We start from the raw sequence: 16,063 nt of genomic DNA, 5'->3' as shown, positions 1-16,063 counted from the left end.
GTGTTGAGATTGTTCCAAAGAATACAAAATGAGAGATAAACCTTTGAATCCGTTTGGATAGTCTGAGATTGATTCTCAAAAGATGTCTAATTAGCATCTTCCCATGTTGCGATATTTTGACAGTACAGGTCGGTCTCGATTATATTAGGCTGTCAAAAAAGTCCTGCGGTATTTTTTTAAAATTTTCATTTGTTCATAAAATTAGTTACAATCATCTGTTTTAAGTCAAATATACGCCGTTTTGTTCGATGACTTGTTCCCAACGAGATGCCAACTTCATAATACCCCTGTTATAGAAGCTCGCTTCCTTATTGGCAAAAAACTCGGATAGCCAATTTTCACAGGCGTCTTTTGTGGCTAACTTCTGACTACCTAGCTCGTTCGCCATGGACAAAAACAGGTGGTAGTCACTTGGTGCAAGGTCCGGACTATACGGCGGATGCAAAAGAACCTCTCATCCGAGCTCCCGGAGCTTCTGGCGCGTCACCAAAGAAGTGTGGCCTGGCGTTGTCCTGATGGAAGACAATGCGGCCTCCATTTATCAAAGATGGCCTCTTCTTCATGAGTGCTTCAAGCGGTCCAGTTGTTGGCAGTACAGGTCCGAATTGAGCGTTTGGCCATAGGGAAGCAGCTCATAATAGATTATTCCTTGACAATCCCACCAAACACACAGCAGAACCTTCCTGGCCGTTAATGAGGGCTTGGCCACCGTCTGAGCCGCTTCAGCGGGCTTCGACCACGACCGTTTGCGATTCACGTTGTCGTAAGTGACCCACTTCTCATCGCCAGTCACCATCCGCTTCAGAAACGGGTCGATTTTGTTGCGATTCAGCAGCGATTCACATGCGTCGATACGGTCAAAGATGTTTTTTTGCGTCAACGTGTGTGGCACCCATACATCGAGCTTCTTTGTGAATCCAAGCTTCTTCAAATGGTTAATAACTGTTTGATGACTTATCCCCAGCTCTTGGCCGATGCTACGGCTGCTACTATGCCGGTCTGTCTCGGCTAATTCAGCGATTTTGTCGCAATTTTCGACGACAGGCCTTCCGGAACGTGGCGCATCTTCGACGACCTCTACACCATAACGAAAACGTTGAAACCATCGTTGTGCGGTGAAAATGGAAATTGTATCGGGTCCATAAACTGCACAAATTTTATTGGCAGCTTGAGATGCATTTTTGCCTTTGTCATAGAAGTACTGTAAAATATGTCGGGTTTTCTCTATATTTTGCTCCATACTTGCGACACTATGACTCACGAACGACTTAACCAAACAAAACACTGTCACTGTATATTATAGCGCGCAAAAATACCTTTCCAACAAGCTATAGTATGACTCGATACAATGAATACAACTAGAACTACGCGCTTACAACGACACCTCGCGGAAATACCGCAGGACTTTTCGACAGCCTAATATATATAATATACAATTTTAGACTCGATTATATACAATTAAAAGGATTTTTTTTTATTTCAAATATGTCTTATTTCAAGCGAAAATGAAATTTGTCAACGTTAAATTTAAAGTTAATTGTCTATTACGAGTACAGTGAAGTAAAAATTGTGATTTTGGTAGATTTTAGTTGAAGAATCACCAGGAATCGTTTTAAATGGTAATATCAGCGCAATAAACAAAAGATAGAAGTTGGGTGTTATAGAACAAACTGTAGAGCGGTTAAAGAGCTTTAATTTGGTTGATAGAATCGTTCAAGTTTATTATGTACCAGCCGACCCGGCAAACTTCGTCCCGTCAAAAATTTGTTTTTTGTTATCAATACCTTCAAACATTCACGTTTTCTTACTAAGCGCAAATTCATGAGTCCAATCGCAGAAATGTTCTTTGATTGATCTTCTATTCGACCCCGTTGAATTTACCTTTTACTGAAAAATTCCCAGTACTTCTACCAAAACTCATCATTATAATATCAGATTATTTTCAGACACAATTCTCGTTCAAGATTTTTTAACCACTTGCAAATAACATGTTTCTCCGTTACATGGAATAAATGTTTGACGCAGAAAATATGATAGAATAAAGACAGATCCCTTCCCTCTTCTCCCCTTAGAGAGGAGGGAGGAGTGTCTATTCACCATAGAAACTTTTCGTGCCCCCTAAAATCTACAAATACTAAATTTGGCTCCATTTGCTTGATTTGTTTTCGAGTTATGCAGAAATTTGTTTTTCATTTGTATGACAGCCCACCCTAACAGAGGGGGGAGATAACATTGATTGCATCCTAAAACCTCCACATGCCCAATTTGGTTTCGTTTGCCTGATTAGTTCTTGAATTATGCGGAAATGTATGTTTCATTTGTATGGCAGCCCCCTCCCCCTCAGAGAGACGGGAGGAATGTCTACTCACTATAGAAACGTTTTGTGTCCCCTAAAACCTTCGCATGCCTAATTTGGTTTCATTTGCTTGCTAAATTCTCGAGTAATGCAGAAATTTGTGTTTCATTTGTATGGCAGCCCCCTTTAGAGAGGGGGAAGGAGTGTCTAACCAACGTAAAAACATTCATTGCAGTCTATAACCTCCACATGTCAAATTTCGTTTCATTTGCTTGATTAATTCTCAAATAATGCAGAAATTTGTGTTTCGTTTGTATGGCAGCTCCCCCTTAGAGAGGGGGTAGACACTCCACCATAAAAAGACTTATTAAACCCTAAAACTTCCACATGCCAAATTTTATTCCATTTGCTTGATTAATTCTCGAGTTATGCAAAAAATGTGTTTCATTTGTATGGCAGCCCCCCTTAAAGAGGGGGGTGGAGTGTCTAACCACCGTAAACATATTTATTACACCCTCAAACCTCCACATGCCAAATTTGGTTTTATTTGCTTGTTTAACTCTCGACTAATGAAGAAATTTGTGTTTCATTTGTATTAAAGAGGGGAGAGGAAATATCTGGAAATATCATAAGAACCTTCCCCGACCCCAAAAACCTCTACATACAAATTTTCATGTCGATCGGTTCAGTAGTTTCCGAGTCCATAAGAATCAGACAGACAGACAGATATCCATTTATATATATAGATTTTTTGGATAAAATTAAGACACCTTAATAACCACAAACTTTGCAATTTTTCACTTCCAAAATGTTACTTAAATCCACTAATTGGGAAGTTTCATAACTGTATCCTGTATAAAATCTTGTTTCTAATCTTGCAAATGGAAGTAACAGAATTGTACTACGTAGCGTAATTTTTGAATTACAGCCAGTTTAAGGGCCCGAAACAGAGAAAAAGTTCAATTACTCTTAAAATTCGAACATATGCGTAGAGGGATTTTTATCATCAAATATGATCTTCTATCACCCCCTGGGAGAATTCGGATTTCTTATATGAGAAAGGTATTTTATGACTTTACGAGGATGAATCAAGAATTAAATTCTTCCTTTATAATTAAAAAAAACGTATATATGTATAAAAGCCAAATAAAAAAAATTTTTTTGGATTTTTTGGATAGATCAGAACCTCAACCATTATAAACAGTGAAAATAAATAATATAAATTTAATAAAACTTGTTCGACAAGTTTAACACAACTTTATTAATAATAATGTGCATTAAAATGCCAATGAAAATGATCATCTCAAATTCGAGAACGGGACTTCCTGAACAATGTTGATTTCCGTTAATAAACAAAACTATACAAAATTTCAGCTCAATCGGACTTATTTCGAAAAACCGTAAAATCACCCAAAGTACATGAAATCGGAGATGTGGAAGAAAAATTATTTGATGTCAAATGTCTTCAAATTGCACGAAACGTTGAGATTTACTGTCAACGATTACTCGATTGTCGTTGTCATTCAAGTCTCAGATAGTTGATTTTTGGTAGTATCCATTGGACGATTTTACGGTTCTAAAAAAACTCAAACTTTGACGTCCTGGCACTAGTAAATAAAGGCCAATTGAAATGAAATTTTGAATTGGTTATTTTACTCTAATATACAAAATATGCAATTAAAAACTAACATTTTGTGAATGAATGATTCTCTCTAAAATATTTCTACGTAATACTCGCAGCAGGATTTGTCTTTCCAATGGAATTCCGCTTTTCTCAGTCCAAGTAATTACTTTATCGATTCCACATGAGGCTGTTTCATTTGAAACACAATTTTCAGACTCTTCATCTTCATTAACCTGATGTGGTTCCAATCCTTCTGAAGCATTCGTTCTCTCGACAGTCGAAATCGAATTTTGGTTCATCAATTTCTGCTGAAAAGTATGCGTTCTCTTACAATCGACAACGGGATATCGCTATTTTCCTTGACTTGACAATGGAATCAGCCAGGTACCTCGTCCTAATTTCCAAGTCTCGGCTATCCAAAACAGCAACAATGTTAATTCAATGTTTGCTCAATGTTAATTCGCTTAACCATATCATCGAACTCTCCCTGGCGTCCAAGAAGCTTACGCATGAGCTTTTGCTTGTAGTTGGACTTGATCATTTTAATAATATTTTGGTCCATGGGCTGTAACAAGGTGATGAATATTTCTGTTCGATTTTCAAAACATCGCTCCTTCAACCAGGACCCCAAACAGTTTCTGGCTACGTCACGGCAATATACAAATAAATCAGAGCGAATAATAGTTTTTATGATTCGATTATCCGGAGTGAAAAAAATATCAATACTCCGGATAATCGAGTCCGACCTGTACAGCAAAGAGCTCCATGAGAAATGTTTCCATAAAACAAATTTTGGCATTAACCAGTTAAAATTGTTGGAAAAGGAAAAAGTGTTCACCACAACCCACAGCTTCAGAAGAACCTATACCCTAAACTACCAGTTAACTAAGAGTGAACATATTATTTTTTCGAGACCTATGCCAGAAGATATATTAGGGGCTTAGAATGAAAGGGGTGTAAGTGATTTGATCGATTTCTCTACATCGACTCTCTTTTGGTCATAACTTAGCAATGCAAATCCATTTCCAGCTGTATTTGACAATGTGGAAGATAGATCAGAACCTCAACCATCGGATTACATAGCAAACTGAAATTGGAACGTTTTTGCAGTTGAGTTTTTAACTAAAGAAAAAGTTGATTAAGAGAAATCGATCAAGTCACTTACACTACTTGCATTCTAAGCCCCTCATATAGTTTTCTGATAGATTATATTACTCAGTTTATCACAGCAAACATGAACCTGTATACTGAGCCATAATATTCTTAAATAACACTAGCTCCAACCGAAATAGGGGATCGACAATGAACTTTTCGTCTGACGCACATCGGTCCCTGGGGAATGATAGTAAACTTTTCTAAAAAAAACCTTTTTCAATTTTGTTACTGTCGTTCTCAGTGCCGACACTCTTGAAATTCTAAATAGAAGTCTATAACATTTAATTCATAAATGTATGAAATAACACGTATTAATCGCCAAACTGTTGCTCGTGAGAGAGGCTCTAAATTTGACCGACAGAAAGCACTTCGTCAAATGAAGGTGAAATGCCACTTGGTTGATACCATGCTAAACAAAAACAATCCTATGAATCATTCTCTCAATGGTAGAGAAAGATTCAAATTCGAGTCTTTTAGGAATTATTAGAATAATTAATTAGTATATAAAAAGGCTAGACTAGACTGAAAACAAGATTGATTGCACATTAAAAGGAATACAAATCATAGCTCCTGACGACAAACACATTTAATGGATAGTCCATACGATTGTATACCTAAATTATGTTCTACACGGTTAATCTGATTCTTGAAGTTTGTATTAAAAAGATGTTCGTATACAATATTAGAACGAAAATTCTACGATGGTTCTCTTAGGGCTTTCCCCACGCACAAACGATAGATTTTTTTTTTTGAAGAGGATTATGGCGTGTGCAGTTACTCCCATATACTATCAGCAACCTACAAAATAAGAAGGTACGCAAACAGACGAAGCCAAAAATTTTCATTGTGATGTGATTTTAGAACATTGTTTTTATTGACGATTTCTTATTGCTCTTACCTGAGGTTCTCGACGGCAACGGAATCCGATTTCCCTTCCTGCGGGATCGCCGCACGTATGACCGGGACGAGGAAAACGAAGCACTCGGCATTTTTATTTTTGTTCTCGTTTGTTGTTTTTTGTTGATATTTTATGATGACAGAAAATAGATCCGTGCTTGTTCTCTCACTATCTTCCTCTCTTTCTTTCTCTCTCTCCGGTCACAATTTTCCGACAAACACAAAAAGTCCTGGTTGTATGCACTGGTTATACTGATCGATTTTCCAGCTGCTTGCTTTCTCTTTCCTTCCACACGCAAGGGCTTGGTTGCTTGGCTCTTTCACACTCAACCGGAGCTGGAAGTACTTCCTGCTACTAGCTGCTGCTGCTGCTTGTCAGGAACCGAATTTTCATCTCGGACAGACATTGGAATCAATATGATCATTGCACGACATTTATGACGAACTGACACATGAAAACATGAAACAAGAAAATCACAAGGCGACGACCACAGTCGCTTCTGGCCTTTACACTTTTCTTCGTCACCGAGGGTTGTGAAATATTTCTTCCGAATTGAAAAAACGCACACCTTTCCTAATGGGGTACTACACTTGCCTAGGAATCTCACTCACTTGTTTTGGGGATGTTCTATCCTCACAGCACAATGCAACATATATTCATTCATTACACACGGACAATTGCGACCGAACAAAGAATACGACGATGACCATCCAGCAGTTGTAGTCCAGCAGAAGCAGCACGACGAGTCAACGTCGAACCCGTCGAATTGGATGCGGCCATTTTTCAACTTTTCAAAGCACTACTCGTTCTCTTCTGCTCCACCACATACGAGCGCGCTGGTGTTGTACTCAACTCGATAGCTAATACCTCTTCGTCTCGGTTTCTCGCCCCGTGCTATTGCTTTGGTCGGGTTGCTGGCTGCTGCTGCTGCTGCTATTATCCAGTATTTAGGCTTTCGATTGTGGTGCTACTGCATAACCGTGTTGCCAGATCTGAGTGGAACGAAAAAATTTAAATTCCATTGAAATGTGATGCAATGATAGATTGAAGACAGAATTAATAATCTTTTTGTGCAACATTTTTAAAAAGAAAAACAAATTGATGAGAATTTGTGAATGAATACGTCGTTTCATTTCCAAATGTTTACATTAAAAATTGTCATTCTGGCAAAACTGACAGTAAACATTTTTGTCGCCATCTCATTCTCTCCTCGGTAGAAAGGATATATTTTTGGCTTGATTTAGCGAGGGTAAACGGAACGACGATCGTAACATAGAACATTTTACACTTACACCACTACTTGTCAGTCCGTTTGGTACGGCTCGTTTTGTAAACTTTTCTGCTCCCAAACGCAGCAACGATATTAAACACACGCACACATCGTTGCACAATTTATACACTGATAGTTTTTTGCTTGTTTCGCGGTCTCCACTGTTCTCTTTTTCTGACCTGATAAACCGATCCCATCCAGACTTCCGAAAGGGAAATTTCACTTTTCACGCACAGTTCGAAAGCTCTAAATGGTCATTTTGGCTGACCAACACCATTGGGCTGCGTTTAACACTAGCAACGGTTCGGAAAGTACGAAACAAATTGCATAATTTCAATCTTTTTCACGGATGCACAAAAGCTTTCTGCCTACAATGGCACGAACCCGAGACACGAATTAGTAGTACCAATCATTGCACAAGCTTCGAAGACTGGTCGACCAGAATAATGGAACAAGTAGACTCACACACATTCTTGTCTTCGCAACTGATGTGTGGGCATGTGTACATAAAATTTGATGTCAAATTCGGAACTGCGGGGTGGATTCGGTTGTGCCCACAGATAAGTACGTTACGAACAAAGCGTAACGGGTATTTGTGTAATTCAACTTTAACCCATTAACCTCCAAGCTGTAAAAAATATTTTTTAAACAAAAGCTATTGGTGTAATTTTGATTATTGGTGTTACAGAAACCCCAATCTTCAAGAATTACTTTTTCCTTTCTTCCGTATTCGGAAAATGACAAAAAAATCAAAAATTTGGCCAAAACCTAGATTTTTGATCCTGTAGGACGTTCAATCCAATGATTTTTTTCCTACATCACAATGTGTTATTTTTTATCAAAGTAATATTGTAGAAAAGTTTACATATTTCCAAATTTTGTAAGGTTTTGTTTTTTGTTAGGCTATGTGAGGTTATGTACTTTCCGCACATTTTTTTCTTATAGCGAATTTGTTTTTGTTCAGTTTCAACCCCAGTGCCGCACTAACTGCTGTCAAAACGTTTTTTTATTCACTCAGTTTCGCACTCAGTGTCGCACTAGTTCGCCCCGAAAGCTGTTAGTTTCGCACTGAGATGTTTCACGGGTTGGCACTCGGGTTCACCAATACAACTATACTGAACTGTCAAGTTCCGAATATTGTTTTGGAAAATCTAAAAATAAAGACTATGAAAATGGAAAACCTGCTGCTTTTGCTTTTGTATTATTGGAATCGTAATCCAATTCGGATTCTGATTTTGAAGAGTAGAGTAGACGGCATTAAGCTATGTGTGCTTTCATTGGGAGGTGAAAATAATGATGGATATTCAGGTGGAATAAATTTCAAAATCAAAATTATGAATGAAAATTTACGTATTTAAACGTAAACGTAAAAAACGTTACGTAAAAAACGTATCGAATATTTATTTTATGTAATTAAATAAAAGTTTTTTTCCGATATCGCAGAATATTGAACGAAAACTGTGTCTAATGATGGTTTTATATTATAATAGTAATTATTTGTGGAACAAACAGGAAATGCATCGACAAATGGTTAAGTGAGTGTCAGAACTACATGTGTTAGGTAATCAAACAATATTAAGTAAAAATTTTCATTCAAACTTTTATATGTTTACACTGCACTTGGCCCTTCTGATCTGATGGAGAACAATTTACCTCCCAAGCACTAATATCACCACCAGACGTCGACACTGTACATTTGCCGTCGTAAATATAAACAAATCAGACTATATAACGCACACCAACAAACCACCGCATTCGTGAAACTGAAAACGTTTTTTTATTACAGAGTCAGTTTGGCACTGACTCAGTTTTAAAAACGAATTCGCTATTAATATTTCTGTCATTGAAGCATTCAAGAATATACTCTATAAAGGACTTATCAAAAATTCTATTATTTACTGAGCTAGAGCTATTTTAGTGTCGATGAACTTAACATGCTTAACATTTTTCTCGAAACTAGTTTTTTCAAACTGGCGTACACGATATCTCAAGTTACACTGAACCTATTCATGTCGGATTCACATGGATACTGTTAAAAACTGTAAATAACAATTGAATGAAATTCCAAATAATTACCAATAATTACGCAATCGCATCCAGTGTGCACCAAAGAAGCTACGGAACAATAGCAGCAATCTACAATTTCATACTGTAGATATTGTACATATAATAAAGATCATATTTGAAGTGAATCTTGTCGCGTGTGGTTCAGTTTTCTACAAGCGAAATCAAATCTCCATCCAAATCCGAATAAATATTCGCGGTTCAGCGAAACCGCTAACTTTTTAAGCGGTAGTCGCGATTTTTCTTGTCGTATTTTCGAAGAAGAGTGGTTAAATGCCGATCAGATACAATCTGCAGGCATCTATCTATCGCATTAACCTCTAAAAAATGATATTTTTTAGATTTTACTATTTTTAAAAAGTTGAGAATCGTAAGACAAAACGTTTTAAACCACATTTTGTTTTTCAAACGGCTGCCATTTTGTCAAAAAAGATATTTTTGACTTGCCCGAGGTTCATGCGATAGCGGCTGCGATATCTTTACTGATTCAGAATCTGTTCGATTTTTTTGTTTCGAATAACCAGAAGGGCTGGAATCGTGTACGCCATGGCACAACTTTTTTTTGAACCCTCTCACTACGTGAGCTCTGAACTATTCTAGTTATAAATATTATTTCTCCGTTCAATTTTCGTTTTATTGTTAAAAGATAGATGAACAAATAATGATATAATTGATAGTAAAAATATTTTTTGTTTTATTTTTACCGAGCTCGAAAAAACGTCCGAAATTCGTGTCTCTACACTAGAATACCCCCTTAAACTTATTTTTATAACGAATAAAGTGATACAAATTTGAATAAAATTGATAGTAGATAGCTAATAGACAAGGCTATCATTTGATGTCAAAACCTTACCATATGGTTGCTTTCCAAAGCCATGAAAAATTATCGAAGTTGCTGTTCGATTTTTCGCAAGCTTGGCATAAAACGGGTTAAGGTAACCGAACACTGTTTGACCACGGGTAAAATACATGACACTTTTTGACAAAAGTTTGATTTATTTTATATTTGATACAAATACTGCTTTGTTTGTCACTCTTTAATTATCAACAGTGGCAAACAATGTCAAACATCAAACATGGGAAAAAATCAATAGAAATATTAAGCATATTTCAGTACAGTAATTTACATTTAATACATTTTGCTAATAGGACAGACCTGTAATGCGAAACGTTCGATTGGACACTTTTACCTCTAATTGGACATTGTTGTAAACATCGAACTCGGGGCCCAAATTATGGCCCCACATTGAAAGTCTCCACCAGACGTCGACACTGTACCACTCTCATCGACAATGTCCTATTGCAGGTCAAAATCTTTCATAATCTCACGAGTTATACATACACTGCATATAATCTCACAAAGTTTTACATCACTGTTTTCAAAATAAATTATAATCCCGATAAGTACGACACCCATGTCCAAATTTAATACGACCGTGAAGGGTTAATAGAAGACATCAACCGGCTTAGAAGTATATCCTAAGGTGAAACCGTTTCGTCACTAAGTTGAGGAGCGGTATATGAAAACAGTACGGAAGAAAGCAGAAGGGGAATTTGCCTGTAACGTGAAAGAGACAGACTGATCACGAGCGAGCTTCGGCACTAGCGTATTGTGTTTTGTTTACAAACAAAACACAGTAGACTTCCAAGATGGCTGAAGAGTAATTTGGCCCAACTTAGGATATACTTCTAGGCGCCTTGAGATGACGTGAAGCTTAAATAATTGGGCACATTTGTATTGGGAACAGTCAACGGATACTATTTCAGTTACAGTAGAGTCTCAAACAAATGTTGTCTATAATGATCCTCGCATTAGTTTAATAAAAAGCGTATAAAATTACCTAAACTTGAATGGAATTTTTTAAATTTTTGTAAATTAATGAAAAATTGATAAATATTTCTTCCTTATAAGCCTCATGAAAAAAATTAATGGCGTTAACGTTCCCTGTGGAACTTTTGCCGTCTCAACGTATGCATTCACTAGCGTCAATTGGCAATACTCAGTTGAGAATTCTTAAGCCAAATGGCACGCCTTGAATGTATTCCGAGAGGCAAGCTCTAGAATACGCGTGACCACAGTGCAAGTCGAAGGAAATTTCTTTGACGAAAAGTCCCCCGGCCAAGAACGGGAATCAAACCCGAACACCCGGCATGTTAATGTGAGACGCTAACCACTCGGCCAAGGGTGCACACAAGCGTTATATCTGATGTTAAAATATGTTTTTTACGAGATTTTATATATTTTCTTTATATATTTACAATGAAAAATATGATTCACCATCATTGCTCTACTAAAGTCTGATACGGCTGATTTGAAACCCAGCATCGTATGCCTTGTTGACAGCGTCCATAAACAATAGCTTCGTCATTGAAGCATTGATGGATACACGACACCGTTGTTTTCAATCTCCAAAAAGACCCTGAGGTATCCTGACCTAGAAAAACAAAAATTATTAACATCCTTTAAAGGTCAACACTGACAAATCTTAACGGAAAGAATAAATAACCTGAACTTTGCTAACGCATCATTGTGCTCCGATCATGTTTGTAAACTTCACAATTACTTAGGCCGAGGTGACATTGGGTCGGAGTACTCACGAAAATTTGATAGTACGATCACTGACAAAAAGAAACAAACTATTTTGTTCGCTTGAAGCAGGCGAATTCGAAAGAAGCGAGAAGCCAGCAATATAACCACACCAAAGGGTTTCGATCAACGAAATTTATAAATTTGCTAGCGTTTACGAACAAAGTACCGTGATTTTTCGCCCTATTTTGTTTGTTGGGTAAGTTCGTGTGCGATACAAAAAATCTAGCTCACCTGTAGCTATGTCAAACAACGTTGGGTATGAACAGCAGAAAAACATATGTGACAGAGAACCGTAGTAATTTAGCTCCGCCTGATAAGATTTAATTCGATTAAAAATTAAACCAAAAATAAGATTCCAGGAGACAGCATGACAACGGAACAGCCTCGTAATCTCAAAGAGTACCATCGCTATAAATGTAGTGATGAAGGGTGGGAAAGTCCCACGACGGTCCAGCAGGTTTTGTTCTTTGATCGCTCGAATCTAAACGAGCAACATTGTTTTAAAAATAGATTCGCTATGGTTTAATTTCATGACTTCTTTCAGGTTTTAACAGAACGCACAATCGAGCCGCTTTACGAACAATTTCAAAAATCAGTTGCACAGAATCCGGCGCTGCCGAAATTATATCGCAATGAACATGCTCGATTCTTGATGACATCGTTGGAACGTTTGTCCAGCGGGTACGAATGTTTGGATAGTAGCCGTCCTTGGCTGGTGTATTGGATTCTAAATGCGGCCAGCGTGTTGGGAGTGAAATTAGCGGACAGCGTGCTTTGTCGGGTGGTAGATTTTCTGATTAAGTTTGGTTGGATTATTCCTGCACTACGCATGGACTACATTAATTTTTTTGTGCCTTTCAGATGTCGGGATCCCAAGGGAGGTTTTGCTGGTGGACCCGGCCAGGAACCCCATTTGGCTCCCACGTATGCCGCAGTTAATGCTCTTTGCATCATAGGAACCGAAAAAGCGCTGAATGCCATCAACAGAAGAACACTGAAGAGGTTTCTGTGGGCGGTGCGAGAACCGAATGGTGCTTTCCGAATGCACATCGAAGGAGAACTGGACGTGCGCGGTGCATACTGTGCTATTGCTGCCTTCAAATTAGCTGGTTTCTCTGCAGAAGATGAGACCAAATTATTCGAGGGCACCTCCCGTTGGATTTCTGAATGTCAAACCTACGAAGGGGGATTTGGTGGGGCTCCCGATTTGGAAGCACACGGAGGATACTCATTTTGTGCAGCAGCAGCGCTGGTACTGTTGGGTGGGGAGGACCAATGTGACCTGAATGCGTTACTCCGGTGGGCTGTGAACCGTCAGATGGCATTAGAGGGAGGCTTCCAGGGACGTACGAATAAGCTTGTTGATGCATGCTACTCTTTCTGGCAGGGAGCGTTGATACCGATAATTCAGAGTCTAATGGCACGCAAAGAAGGAAGACCTGAAATCATGAGCAAAATTTTATTTCACCGATTAGCTCTGCAAGAGTATGTCTTGATTTGCTGCCAGAAAATCAACGGAGGATTGATTGATAAACCGAAAAAGTAAAGTGTCTATAAGCATAAAATGCTGATAATTTGAAATGGTAACTTCATTTTTCAGACCCGCTGATCTCTACCACACCTGTTATGCATTGAGCGGCGTTGCTATAGCACAACACTGTGATACCAGCCAACCTCCGTTGGTTCTTGGTCATCCGGATAACGAGCTTTTGCAGACGCATCCCGTCCATAATATTCCGCCAAAAGCGGTAATCGAAGCGTACAAGTACTTTTTGAAGCATGTTCAAATAGAGAAAGAAGATAATGATGGTGATGACTCCGATAGTTCAGATATAGAAATGAAAGAGGTATCGAGTGAATCCGCTAGCAACAATGGAACGATGTCAGACAATTCCTGGAAGGAATCCACACCTGAAGAGACGGTTCCTAATTTAGAGATTTAAAATAGCTTCTCGGCGAGAAGCTGCTAATTTTATGAAACTTTCACCATTTTGATACTTTAAAAGTAAATTTATGAGAAATGAATTTTGTTGTATGTTGAGCATTGAAAGTGTGATATACGATGAAAAAAATATATGCAGTGAATGAAACATATTTTCGTTTTTCATTTTTTGTTCGTAGGGAGTAAGGAGAAAAAAATAGAAAATAGAGGAAGAGATAGACACCCCTATTCTATATTTCGATCGATTCGAAATATCTCGAACGACTTGATAAAACTTCATTCTGTATTTCGTTCGAGTTGTTTTTGCATTTCGTTCGATTTGTTTCTCTTCGAACACTAAATGAGCAAAACGTTCGAAATAGGGAAAGCGAAATTATAACTCGAACGAAATAATAGTTTCGAACGAAATGCAAACCCGGCGGAATGCAGAATAGGGGTGAGAATGTTGAAATGTTGATTCCTTGTCCTCGTTAAGGTGAAGGTGGAAGCTAGCCACAAATGGCTGCCACCATGGCGCTCATTTCTTTCATCTCCCTCCCTCACCTCTTGCCCGAAAATCAATAATTTTGCGAAACAGTGTGAAGAAAATGATCGTTTTCGCACACTTCCCATCAGGTAAACGTATACCGTCCGGCGCTCGCTAAAGCTCTGTCGAACCTTGCTAAAGGATCGTATCCTATGTTTCAAACTAACCGGGCAATCAGTGGAACACAGATTTGCGTGTGAAAGACCGCCACTACCGACGGCGGGTCCACGGTCGACGCGAATCGCGTCATCTTGGCGGTTTGGGCCACCTCGATTCCTTGTCCTCGTCAAATGGAAACTTCGCCCCCATTACACTGACCCCAGAATAAATTAGAAATAGAAATTACGTTTTTTTTTCTATGAGGCTCTATACCAGGGATGTCCAGACGGTAGTCCGCGGTCTACAGGTCGCCCGCGTAGGTATTCTTAGGTGCCCGCCAGCTGGTCAATGATAGTGTCACGTCCAAAATTAATTGTAAGAATAGATATATCTTCATTAATGTTTCCGTTTAAATGGGTTTTTTTCAGTTTGTTCATTATTTTATATTAACACATCCAGTTGTTCGTCCATAACTTGTAATCAAACAAAAAAATGTTACTAGGAACAATTTATACAATTTATTCTTCAGGCATATCATTGGCTAAATGACCGACTGAAAATGCTGGTCACATCCGGCATAAGGTTTAATGAAGTATTGTTTTTTTTTATTTAAAAAATAAGATGAATAATGTAAATTAATTGTGCGAATTTCTTTCAAGAAATATAGTCATGAATAGAACAACATGAGAAAATAAAAATTTCTCAAATTACATATTGGGCCCTATTATAGAGTCAAGTTGAACAGAATTTTGCTGTTATAGATACAGTCGGGTGAAAGCTGTCGACATAATTCAGCTTGTTGTATTCCTAATATTTTGTTTTGGGAAATATTAATATAAATTTTCCGTATAGAATGAATATTCCCTAATAGTGTATCAAGTTATGCTCCGCCGAAGCGCTACCCATGTACGGAGTACTGCGCCGAAAAGTATGCACATCGCGCTGGTGTGATCGAAGAGCAGTATGAATTTCATGTCGTCTAAAGACGACGCTCGTACACACAGCTCGTCGCGCGGATGTCGTGTATAGACGACGCTCGTATCGAAAGGGTTAATTATATCTAAATACCAATAACGCCTAAAAATACACAATAGCAAAATTACAGAGACACGCATGAGTTATACGAGTTATGAATTTGTGCGCGAGTACAAGAGGATTAAAACTTTGTTCTATCTTCGAGTACTAACATTTTCTAATGACTTTTTGATACGTTGGTAGACCGCTGCCTAAAATTTGAACAATTGGTCGTCCGCAATGCCCAAAAGTTTGGTCACCCATGCTCTATACCCATGTCATTTTACCCGCGCCACAATATTTCTAGTCTACTACGCATATTCTGAGTGGTTGTTTCTGTTGGAGTTGTTTTCTGGGACGATTTATTCCGGTTACGGAGTAAATAATCCCGACGACCACAAGACCAAGAAGTCATCAGATGATCGAGAACTGAGTGAAAATTGAGAAGAATATTGAAACGATACGATCATTAGGAGTCAGTGATTTTGTCTTCGAGATGATTTTCTCTCGAGTTCAGTAGAGAAGACAGAAGACTATTGCATTTCAAACTAACCCCTTGCGGTACAATTCAATTTCCAACAGCAC

General features: G+C 38.2%; 2 protein-coding genes across 2 annotated transcripts in view; one reads left to right on the top strand and one right to left on the bottom strand.

The window, feature by feature from the left end:
- LOC129771302 (F-box only protein 11) overlaps positions 1 to 7,695 on the bottom strand; it is a 35,525-nt gene extending 27,830 nt beyond the window's left edge. Inside the window, exons 1-2 of the mRNA XM_055774818.1 lie at positions 7,266 to 7,695; positions 5,974 to 6,965 (exon numbers count right to left, since the gene is read on the bottom strand). Of these exons, the coding sequence (XP_055630793.1) occupies positions 5,974 to 6,064 (91 nt within the window). The 5' untranslated portion in view covers positions 6,065 to 6,965; positions 7,266 to 7,695. The remainder of the gene's footprint in view (positions 1 to 5,973; positions 6,966 to 7,265) is intronic.
- Positions 7,696 to 12,159: 4,464 nt separating this feature from the next.
- Positions 12,160 to 13,991, top strand: LOC129776497 (protein farnesyltransferase subunit beta). Its single transcript, XM_055782180.1, has 4 exons — positions 12,160 to 12,354; positions 12,442 to 12,698; positions 12,759 to 13,439; positions 13,498 to 13,991. The coding sequence occupies exons 1-4, from the start codon at positions 12,265 to 12,267 to the stop codon at positions 13,838 to 13,840; spliced, it is 1,371 nt and encodes a 456-aa protein (XP_055638155.1). The 5' UTR covers positions 12,160 to 12,264; the 3' UTR covers positions 13,841 to 13,991.
- The last annotated feature ends 2,072 nt before the right edge of the window (positions 13,992 to 16,063 follow it).

This window comes from Toxorhynchites rutilus, chromosome 1, assembly GCF_029784135.1.
Source record: "Toxorhynchites rutilus septentrionalis strain SRP chromosome 1, ASM2978413v1, whole genome shotgun sequence".
In the NCBI taxonomy this organism is placed as follows: Eukaryota; Metazoa; Arthropoda; class Insecta; order Diptera; family Culicidae; genus Toxorhynchites; species Toxorhynchites rutilus.
This window is presented reverse-complemented; position numbering and strand designations above follow the sequence as displayed.

Coding starts and splice junctions, on each gene's coding strand:
- LOC129776497 (XM_055782180.1), top strand. CDS start 12,265: ATGACAACGGAACAGCCTCGTAATCTCAAAGAGTACCATCGCTATAAA. Junction 12,355..12,441: donor GTCCCACGACGGTCCAGCAG/GTTTTGTTCTTT, acceptor GACTTCTTTCAG/GTTTTAACAGAACGCACAAT. Junction 12,699..12,758: donor GTGGTAGATTTTCTGATTAA/GTTTGGTTGGAT, acceptor TGTGCCTTTCAG/ATGTCGGGATCCCAAGGGAG.